At 37.1% G+C, this 12,064-nt stretch overlaps 1 protein-coding gene across 1 annotated transcript; it reads left to right on the forward strand.

Moving 5' to 3' along the window:
- The first annotated feature begins 514 nt into the window (after positions 1-514).
- phlda2 (pleckstrin homology-like domain, family A, member 2) lies at positions 515-1,781 on the forward strand. Its single transcript, XM_083545850.1, has 2 exons — positions 515-1,116; positions 1,425-1,781. The coding sequence occupies exon 1, from the start codon at positions 669-671 to the stop codon at positions 1,086-1,088; it is 420 nt and encodes a 139-aa protein (XP_083401976.1). The 5' UTR covers positions 515-668; the 3' UTR covers positions 1,089-1,116; positions 1,425-1,781.
- The last annotated feature ends 10,283 nt before the right edge of the window (positions 1,782-12,064 follow it).

Genomic DNA, 12,064 nt, shown 5'->3' on the forward strand with positions numbered 1-12,064 from the left:
TGAAAACCCTACTAATCTCCTGGGATTTTCCCACAACAGAATGGTGCAGGAAAAAAAATCCTGTCAGGGACAGTTTTGTAGGTGGACACATCTTGTTGAAAAGAGAAGTTAGGAAAATGGCCAGATTAGTTTGGACTGTCAGGAAATATATAAGAACTCATGTAAGTACTCTTTACAACCGTGTTGAGCAGAAAAGCATCTCAGCATACACAAAACATTCATTGAAGTGGACTGGCTACAACAGAAAGCAAACAAGGGATATAAAATAATGTAAGATCAATACAATAATAGGATTACGAATAGATAAATAAATGATAAAAAGATTGGGATGCTACAGTTAGGGTCTAAGAGAACCAGATTGTATTGCTGTAATGAGGTATTTTAGGGATTAGCTGAAGGCTGAAGGTCATTTGAGGCACATTTCCGCCCACGTTCCGCCAATGAATTACTCAAATACCGTGAGCGCATGTGACGCGCAGGAGGTTGGGCACAGCGACGACGCTATTAAATACTCCCAGTCTCATTCATTCACAGGCACAGCCACACCAAAGAGAACAAGAAGCTCGGAGACACGCCAGACACAGGAGCCTCTGAGCCATTTAACCCCTGTCTGAAGGTCTTTAAGGATACAAACTCTCCCTTATTTTCGCCATTCCTCCACAAAAACCATGAGAATGACTCCGGTAGAGAGCTGCAAGGTGCTAAAAGAGGGCGAGCTGGAGAAGAGGAGCGACAGCCTGCTGCAGTTCTGGAAGAGAAAGACCTGCGTCCTCACCACGGACAGCCTGAACATCTACGCCGACACGCAGAAGAAAACCAAAAGCAAAGAGCTCAAGCTGCAGTACATTAAGAAGGTGGACTGCGTGGAGCGCACCGGCAAGTTCGTCTACTTCACCATCGTCACCACGGACAATAAGGAGATCGACTTCCGGTGCTCAGGCGAGGATAACTGCTGGAACGCGGTGATCACTATGGCGCTGATTGATTTCCAGAACAGGAAAGCCATTCAGGACTTTAAAACGAGACAGGATGCTGAAACCTCCACTTCGGGACATCAGGAGTCTTTGCGCATGGCCAGGGCGCCTTGACACACTCATTCAGCGTTCACACACTCCGGTGAGTCTGGCTTTTTACATTTTGAGACACCCTGAGAAACCTGGAACGTATATAATACAGCTGTTACAGCATTGTATCTCATTCAAAATACTACAGTTCTCCTATAAATCTAATTAATATAGTAGGTTCTTTGAGTTTTTTGGCAACAATGGTTACAACAATGTACATTAATTATAATACCTTCATATTTTAAGACCTGTCTGCCATTTACTCAATAGTCTATTTTCCAAAACAATCAATAGTCAAATATCTAAAAATTCAAATGTGGTTCACAATTAATTAATTTTTCATGTTTTCTCTCTTTTTAGGAGATGTAGAAAGAGAGATGGAGAAGCAAGCTTGGACCAAAGCGGAGATATTTGCACCACGTCTGAAAAGCAGAGACACCAGAGAGGTGCTGTATCTAAGCTGGAGCTCTTCGGGAACCTCTGATATAATTTCAACAGGCCAAACAGACATTCAAGACTGAACACTCGAACTTTCAAAGTCACATTCTTCAATGTGAGGGATTCTACTGCTCCCTGGATTTCAGTTGTAAATTTTTGCCTATTTATTTGCTACAATGAATGTAGTATGGATAAAAAAAGTTGTTTGTATGCTGATCGTTTAAGTTATTTCCATGTCCTGTTTTTAATGTTAATTTAAATAAATTTGCATAAAATACAGCAGTTTGTTTGGCTGTGTCTCATTCTATTAAACAAAAAATACGTTTTTAATCCATAAGAGGTTTGTTTAAGAGTAAAATGAAAAAAAGAAACATAAAAGAAATATTTTTAAGATTTTAAATGAAAAATTCCAGTCCAGAATGTAAATAACCTCAGCTATTTCGTAAAGGCCATGGAAAGTCCCTTACTCATTCATGAACAATGTGGCGTCATACAATACGAGATAAGGGACTGAATAGACCTGTTTTATTGCATTGCTACATTGCTCTGCGTTGACAGGATGCTGAAATCCGAAAGAGTGTGACGTTGGGTGTGAGTGGAACTATGTAGCTTAATTATCTTTACATTATCAGGGTTTATGAGGGCTTTAACACACTTGCACCAATAGACATGACTAAGTCTATAGGCAATCATATGTGACTCAGCCTCAGTTCAATACAAGCCGCTTCAATAGCTGGAATCTATATTGCATGCTGTCAAATATCACCCTCAGACACACCTTCACATTCTCATTCTGTGAAATCAGGTAAAAACAAGCCTTAAGAAGGCTTGTATACTGGACAAATCTTAATAATATCATAGTGAAATAATAATAGGCTATATGGTATATATTGCCATAAGCTTTTCTCCACATGCCATAATGTGAATACATTTTGCTATATTTTAAACTATTAAAAAAATTTTTTTTGAGCTAAATCAGAACAAATCATCACGTGTGAGCCGGCTGGAGAGTGTATGTAACTCAGTGCTCTGTGTGTGGTGTTACGTTGCTGCCAGACTTTTGATGTTGGATCAGGCTGCATTGCAGATCAAAGGCTATCCTGATCTAAGAAGTAATACTGTCCTCTGATCGTGTCCCGAAATATGTCTAGATAATTTCCCCTTCACATCCAGTTCGTCCTCTAAACACTTGACCATTAGGTTAGGAGGTTTAGCTTCAAAGTGTATAATAGGACTGACACTTAAGTCTTTATAGCAGCATCACATAGTTCTGCTTTGATAAATGTAATACTTTGATAATGTAAATATGGGAAGTACTATACAAAATTCATTTATAGTCAATTCATAAAGAGGTGTATTTGTATTTATAGTGCAGTTAAGTTAATATTGGAGGAGACACTTGTGTTGTATCACATAAACAGAAATGAGTTTCACTGTATGACTTTCATGTTTACTTTCTGGGCTCGCAGCAAAGGTATTTGGAGAAGTGGCTTGAGGATATATGACTCCAAGGTCACATATCTGCGAGAAACAGGAAAGTGTCAGTGTTTGTGTGTGCTAAAGGTTGGGTTATGAGCGGAAATGCCTCCCTAAGTCCATATCTAATAGATAAGCCTATCGTACAAGGCCACTCTCAGATCCTGGGAGTCATAACTTGCCCTTCTGAATCAAATAACAGATTATTCAACACTATATTTTTTTGAGTGACTTTGTACAACAAAGCAAATTGTACAACAGTTTATAAACTGTGTTTATAAATAATTTTAATTCATGAAGTTTAGTCTTTAACTGAGGCATTAGAGGAGTATAAGAAAGGCAGATATTACAAATTATCGATCTATCTATCTATCTATCTATCTATCTATCTATCTATCTATCTATCTATCTATCTATCTATCTATCTATCTATCTATCTATCTATCTATCTATCTATCTATCTATCTATCTATCAGTTGCTTTCGAATCTCATCCCACTTTATGGGGATGGTTCTGGTTATTTTTTCTTCTGGAGCACTTCATGAGTCATCAGAGAAATGTAGGCTCTAGTAGTCATTTAAAAGCATTTCTAGACATCGGCAATGACGTCAAAACAACCCTGGCTCTCTGTTTCCTAAACAAGCCACATCACTGCCACTGCGTTACCATCATTCCCATGTGACACTTGGCCACACACAGTAATTAAAACATCTGATTTAGTCTGTTCAATAAGTAAAACGTGTTATAGCTATTCAAACTAGTAAACATCCTGTGTGACTGTTCCATTAGTTGGCTCGTATACTTATTTTGCTGCTGAGGCAGACCACAGCTGCTCTGTCTAGTGGAGAGGAAAGGTCTGCTGGGAGCCAAACTAATGTGCATTCATGTGGTGGTGTTTTTTTTTTTTCAGACAAATGCGAATTCTGAGGTTTCCCATGCTTGAATAGACTTCTGTTCATTTCTTCAGGAAGTTGGGGATTATAATGTAAATTACAGGAGAAGATCAGGTGATTAAATTCCAGTCACATCTAAACACAATCTCTCCCTATTAAAATATGAAGGTGTCATGGAAAAATGTGATGTATGCATGTTTCTTTAATGCAACAACAAAGAGAAAATTGCGTAAAGGCTTTACTTCATGTCATGTAACCACATACAGTATGATTACATGGTGCATGCAGGCCACGTGTTTGTAATGCATAACTTCTTTCATTGACTGCCAAATGAAGTTATTTTAAGCTACATTTATCAGACTTAGTCCACATGCTCCTATGCACATACTGAACGCACAAATTTGGTGACTCCAGTATAGTAAAATTACTCCCTGGTATCCACTGAATGTGGCATCTTAGGCACTGTTCACTAAGCATGAGGGCTGCTAAGACGCGTGCTGCACCAGATTAAGAAGTAAATCATGTGGTCTGTAAAATGGAGCCATCTGCAGCTGTCTGTACAAGTCTGGGAGAGAAGGAGGGAGAGGGACAAGAAATAGGAAGCAAAGAGAAAAGAAGAGCATATGAATAGTAAGACATATGTTTAGCAATCTGGTGGTCAGTGTTAGCTGAGAGAATGATCACTGTCTGCTTTGTCTATGTTCCTGTCTGATACAGAGACAGATGAGGAGGTATGGACAGAGATGTGGTAGGCATGATGTCATTTAAAAAAGATTTTGAAATGATATACGAGAGCCATTTTGAAACTATACACCAGAAACCTGAAAGGAGAAGAAAAAAAACCCACCCACATCTGAAATGAAAGCTTTTATCTGCCATGGAAATATATGGCTTAATCTGAGAACAGCCCACTGGTGGAAGAAAAATGAAAATCACTGAGGTTTCAAACACAAATGTTTACTTATGTCTGTTAGCCTGTGTCTGTGCAGTATGTAATAGTGCATCACCAAACATTGAGGTACAGAAAACCTAATATGGCCATGAGATAAATGCCTGCAATAACCACCATCTGGACTAATTTCCAGAGCATGGCAGTTTTTAATGAGGAAGAGGTGGGGTTAGAAAGCCCCCAAATGCAATTTACTTCCAGTCCTGGGCTCAGATATGACTGTTTCAGATTATAAAGCACTTAAGAAAAAAGGTGGAAAAGACTTTCTACTTTCTAAAATTGTCTACTGGATCATAGCTGTTCTTTTGGAAAAAGAAAAAAAGAAAAAAAAAATGAATTTTTGCTAATTTTGCATGATTCAACGAGGGTGACAGGGAATGGGCAGGTGACCATGTTGGTGAGAAAATTTAAGGTGTGTCAGATCTAACAGATCTATTAACCATACACCAAACTACTGCTTCTTACTTACAAAGCCCTAAATGGTTTGGGTCACAATTATCTTTCCTATCTTCTAACACGCTACAATCTGTCACGCTCCCTGAGATCTTAAAACTCTGGACTTCTAGTAGTTCTTATAATAGCAAAGTCCACTAAAGGTGGTAAAGCATTTTCACATTTATCTCCTAAACTTTGAAATAGTTTTCCTGACAGTGTTTGTGGCTCAGACACACTCTCCCAGTTTAAGTGCAGATTAAAAACTTATCTTTTTAGCAAATCCTACACATAACACACATCATAACCTTGTGCTCCAGTACATCTGATCACATGCACATTATCAACTTGTGCTTGTTAATAGCATGAACAGTAGCTATGCTAATTTCTCTCCACTGCTTCTCTTTCTCTACCCATCCCGAGGCATCCTGAGGTTGCTCCAGCCCCAGTCACGTCCCACCTTATGAAGATTGTGGACCTTTAAAGAAGTAGATGCCGACCCTGCAAACACTGGACCTCCTTGGGTGTTTAAAGGCTCTGGCATGGAGAAGCTGGTGTTTGATCTGTGATGATCACAAATGATGAGCTATTTTATGGCTCAGTGGCTCCTAGTTTTATAACCACAAATGACTGTAAAGGACTGTAGAAAGAAAATTACTCATAATCTTACACTTTCAGTGCTCATGTTAGTTCTCACTGTCCAGTGTTCTGTATTGTTTGAAGATTTATGATCACAGTCTTGATGTCGCCCAAATGAGGATGGGTTCCCCTTTTGAGCCTGGTTCCTCTCAAGGTTTTTTCCTCATAACATCTAAGGGAGTTTTTACTTGCCACATGGCAATGCTCATCAGGGATAAATACACCATTCACCTTAACTCTTGATTTCTGTAAAGCTGCTTTGAGACAATGTCTGTTATGAAAAGCGCTATAGAAATAAACTTGACTTGACTTGACTTGACTTGTAAAATCAGTTATGAATTTTAAGCATTATACAGTACGATAGTGCAGTATTGTTGGTGTTAAATGTTAAATAAATATAGTATATGTTCTTTGGTAGACTTGTAAAGGGACTAGGATGAGTGTAAGAAATAAACAGGTGGTTTGATAGAGCTGGTGGAACACTTAAACACCTCCTCTCCCCAAAGCTACTACATAATACTGAACAGCACTAAGTATGTAGCAGAAATTTGCATAGCTTGTACACTGTGCACTGTACATGTACATTATTAGTCATTAGTTTTGAGTTTTGCTAACTAGCTTGGCAAATTAAGCCATTAATTTCCTGTGGCAAAATATGCTTTATTTCTGCCATTGAAAAGCTTTTCATGTTGTATATGTGCAGCTGAACAGTCACATGCTGATAGGGTCACATGCTGATATCTTTCACAGGCTGTCTGTGTCTGCAAGAAAAGCCTTCATGTGGAAAGTCCCTAACGGGAGTTTCTTTCTAAACTACTTAACCTCTTGTCCCTTAGGCACAAATCATTCTAACAGTGTGCATCTCACAGGCCGTTGATTTAGCAAACACTCAACAGTGTTCTCCACGTGTGGCTCACAGTGAAATGGTGGTGGAAGGAAGTAATTGCTAAATTAGTTAACTATTAAATGCAAGCTGGTCCGTTAAAAAAAGCTGATCCAGGTGGTGGGACATGGTACAGCGATAATAGGATTGCCACTATTTCCTCAGAGGAGGAAATTAGATAGACAAAAGCTATATAAGCTCATTAAGTTCTATACAACCTTTTTGGTGGTGCAAGCATTAATGTATACATTATGTGTAAAGAATAATACCATTCCTGTGAATAGGAAATACAAAAACTATTGATTACATTTTCCTACAGTTTAGGGTGTGATTTGTGTATCTTTTCTTGTAACATGCTAAGTCCAAACTTCATCACTGCATTTGTATGAATGAACTTTTTATGTTCATATAATTTATGTTTTCACACACCTACACACTCAGGCATGAAGAAAAGACCCCTTATTTTTCATTCTTCTTATTCTTTTGGTAATGAAAATCTTGCACCTGTGCTTTGCTGCAGTATCTTTCCCAGGAAGCTTCGGTTTACAAGGTCACTGTTTAACAGCCTCTGGCCTTAATGATTTTGAAAGCGTAGGTGTAGTTTTAAGGATACAACCCCTGAGGATGCAGCCTATTGTATTCTAGACACAATGGTCTTTTTTTTCTTTCCGTTACATTCAAATGATAAAAAGGCAGGGCACAGAAGTCAGATCTATAACACCGCTATGGTGGATATCCTAGTTCTAAAAACTTCAGACATGTTCTATGAAAACCATCTGTGTGGGGGCTGTAAGGATGTGACTGCAATTAGGTCAGCAGCAGTATTAAGCCCAGCAGATAAGATCACAGGTTATTGTAGACACTGCTACTCCTCTGGTGGCCAGCTTTTCCATAATAGCGTAATACTATACAGGTGTTTGCACAGGAACCGTATACACCAGCTCACAGAAACCATAAAAAATGTGTTGCTTTCTGCATTTTTTTTTTTGGAAAGCCTGTTTATGCCTAAACTGAAGCTGATAGAGACAAATGCAACAATTTACACGATCTCATACAGAGCGCCCTTTCACAGAGAAAGGCTCTGGCCTATTTTGGTTCTCTTAGGCTACCTGTGCCTCTAAATCTTTTTTAGCAGGCCTGGATACTTTTGTGCGTGTCTTTTGAGTATATGTGTAAGAATGGGTGTGTCACACTATCCTTGAGTCATTCGAACCCTCATCAAATGTTAACCGCTACAGTCTAAACCCATGTGGAATCCAGAGGGACTGTTAGAGGGCATGATAGACAGCTACTTTATGCTCCAAATACCCTCCTGAAAGCAGGACTGATAGGTGCGAATTGAGTGAAGTTAGAAAAGATTTCACCCTGTTTATCTTAATCTGAACCAATTATATTTAACTAGCATATTAATTGTACAATATAAAGTTAAGGTTTAACCAAATAGCATTACATTATTTTGATTGTATACATAATGTGCTCTGTGCAAATACAGATATTAATTAATAGTGCAACATTGTTTTTGTTTTAGAAAACATTCCCATTGAGACTTGGTGTGTGTATCGGTACTGGAATCCAATAAAACAAAAACAACTGTACAACTGAACAACTTGAACAACTGTAGGTTTCAGCAAAATTTTCAATAAAAAAATCTGCCATTCATATATCACACAAAAGAATTGTCTATGAATTTTAGGTGTTAGACACGGCAGATGCATCTGTTTCATTCTTTTTATGGGGAAACAATTCAACAATGGTGTACACACATTTCTGATTTATTTATAGTAGCACAGGACATATATCTCTCAAAAAAACCTTCAAAAATGTATTTATTTAAGATATATGTACACTCATTGCACATGTTTTTCTGCATTCTTTTTGATTGTTCACCATTGTTACTAGAAGGCAATCTTGCCCGAAACCACATTATTAAGTGTAATTTTGACTCAGCACTGTAAGTACATCTCAGTAACATAGACTGTAGAATGTAACAAATCCAAAAACTAAAGTGATCAAATATAATTAGATGTGTCAGTCATATCAGGAAGAAGATTAGAAAGCGTGCCAAATGTACCCAGGAAATGTGGTTGTGAAGTTACTTTTTATAAATTGCAACTTATTTTAATTTGTGAATGATAATGACTTCTATCTTTCTTTTTTAAAAGGTCACTTATGGTTCAAATACAGATATGAACATTAAACGATACAGTTTTTTACATTTAGTATATACAATGCAATAAATTACAGTATAGTATGAGTTAATGTTATATATGATGTGTACCGATAAGCATGCATGACTGTGAATGGCAGGAAATGTTTTCAGACACATCGTGTATAAGCTGGATAATTCAGGCACATTGTGACTTGCTTGAGTCCATTTCTAGCTAAACAGAGACACAATGAATACTGTGTAACCACAGTCATGTCCTTAGACAACTTAGACTTAAAACAGTTAAAAGTAAGTGTTAAAATATAAACCATACTTTATTCAGTATGACGCACCCTGAATTGACGTGAAATTTTGGAATTTTTAAATATAAGAATGTGTAATCTATACCCTACCAAAAATGGCGGGAGGAAATCTGAGCTCAGATGCCTGAAACATTTTGCTATTGTGGAATACAAAAAGAATACAAAAATGACAGATAGATTTTCTATAGATAGACAGATAGGTTGTATATATTTATAGAATATATATATTGTTAAGTCTATGATCAAACATCATCAAAAGCACAGTAAAAAATAATGTAAAAAGTAAAAAGTACAGAATGTACACATTTATAAAATACTCATAATATGCTCAATATTTGTCCTTATTCTTTTTTCATAATGTGAGCACTGATTGTACAGTTACTTTTATTGTTCATATAAAGCAGTGACAGTTGCTGTTTTAATAAGTATAGTGTTGGATGTTTTTACTTTGAAAAGCAGTGACCTAGTAATTAGTCACATAATTCAGTTTTAGAAGAAATAAAAAGCAGAACTGTGCTAGGCTGAGATTGAGTGAGATTGAATGAGTACAGAGAACCACTCTAAAGTCTCTAGGGTGGTCATTCATTTCCTAGAATGTTTTCTCGAGGCACACATTTTAAATCCTGCTCATGTGCCAGGATCTGGTGTCAAAGCTACTGTCTGTCAGAGATCAGGATCAGTCTATTCTTCCTCACTGCCCCCCTTCTCTGTCCACTCAGATGTCTAATTAAACACACAGTGAATACTTTCTCTCTTTCTCTGTTTGTCTGGTCATACAAACAGACATACATGTGCACACAGACACACACATGTATATTTATATACATCCATGTCCACAGAAAACCTCTCAGCTGTGCTGCCATTCCAAAGAAAGGTCTCATTTATCAGGCCCTCGACAGCTGCTTATGACAGCAACTGCTGGCAGACACAACATGGAGAGTGGAAAGAAAAAGACAAGAAGGAAAATCTAGCATGCAGGAATTTATGTTTAATAAAGTGAAAATGTCAGACTGATTTTCATGGTCAAATCAGATTTTTTCTTTTTTTTTTTTAAGAATTCAAGCAGCTTTTAAATGAAAGTCACTTCTATCATAATTGTTCTTTGCAGTTTCTTAGTTTTTTTAGCTATTTGTTTAAACAGACCCACCTTTAATAAAGCACTTATCCAAAGCTTCACTAGTATTTAACTTGTCAGGGCATATACATTTAATTACAAGATTTAAGTTTTCAGTTGAACATTTGTATTATATTTTCATTAGGTATTAACATTCTGAGAATATTTAATTTGTCGCACTAAATAAGATTTCGCAAATAAGAAATGTGAAAATTAGAGTTGCTATAGAAAAGCAGTTTAATAACTTGACACCAATTTCTTTCTCCAAACATTTTTATTAATTTAAAGATGTCATACAAAAAAAAATATTATTGTAACATTTAATGATGCAGAACATCAGCAAAACAGGTTACAGTTGTAATCTGACCAGCCTTATGTTTTTGTCATTTTGAAAATAATAATTATAAAAAAAAAAAATTTTGTGTTGAAAAATTAACTAAAAGTTGAAATTTTGCTGAAAAGTAATTGCCCATATCAACAATTTCATGCTTCATCTTCGTTGAAGAATTTCTTTTAGTTTTCCCTCAGTTTTAATGTAGAATATAAAATCCCATATCAGACTGGAGAATTCAGCAGCACTGTGGTATAACAACATGCAGTGTTGAGTATTGAGGTGTTGAGCTGGATGTTAAAAACAGCCTGATGTTTTTCAATTCTTTCTTGACATACATTATTATCAAAGATTATATTACATAAAAATGCCTACAATCTACAAAATTAATATCTAATGGGACAATTCCATTTGCTTACAAAACCTACATAATGACAAGAAAATTGTGCATTTTCAGAATGTTCATTATAATAAGTATAGTGAAATACAGTTTCCTGGTTGAAATCAGGACAAATGTGTTCTGTTTAAGCCCTGGGTGTGGGTTGTGGCTGTGTATATGTGTGTATATGTGTGTATCTGGGCAATGTTTGTGCCTCTCTGTGTATAAAGAAGTGCACTCTAAAACAAGACCTGACAAGCACACCAGAGCTCTAGTCACGCTCTGCCATCAAGACGGGTAAGAGCAATGTGCAGAGTGTAGGCGGGCACACAGACGAGTGCAAAGTGTGGATGTGTGAGTCGCTGCTGTGTTTTGGCCGCTGTCTCACCCCAAAGGGTTCTTTAAAGTAAACGGAGCTGACACACTCTCTTCCAAATCAGGCACCGGAGCCAAATTACAGTCATTACAGGAGACGTGTGTAAGTTTTGAGTTGAGGAAGTGACACAATGCAGATGCAGGTGTTATAGCAGACCAAACGGACACACTTCAGTATGACTTTATCATGCGGAAGAGGACATATAAACCAGGCAACACATGCAACCTCAAGCAGTAAAGCGCAGCTGTAATTAGAGCACTTCGTCATACAAGAAGCTCCTTTCACACTGCACATGTGGCTGTTAAGGAGCCAGTTAGACTCCTTGATAAACACTTGATCCACTAAGATGATGTAAATTGCAGAGAACAACTGCAATTCTTTAATACTTCTCCTTAATAACTGGTATAGATTTCATTTCACCTGCTATATAAGATACCTGATATATGTGGAACTATAAATTGAATAATTATTTTTTAAGTTTTTCAATATTAATAAGCTTACATTTACTTTGAATGTATTACATAAAGAATGTGCTGGTAACTGAATATACTCACGCCAACAAACTGCGACTGCTGGACTTTTCATCTGTTCTGCGTTGTAAACCATTCTGGATAAAAACAT

Source organism: Silurus aristotelis (assembly GCF_946808225.1).
Source record: "Silurus aristotelis genome assembly, chromosome: 7".
NCBI classification, from domain to species: Eukaryota; Metazoa; Chordata; class Actinopteri; order Siluriformes; family Siluridae; genus Silurus; species Silurus aristotelis.

What these genes read in the sequence shown, in the direction of transcription:
- phlda2 (XM_083545850.1), top strand. Translation starts at nt 669, where the DNA reads ATGAGAATGACTCCGGTAGAGAGCTGCAAGGTGCTAAAAGAGGGCGAG.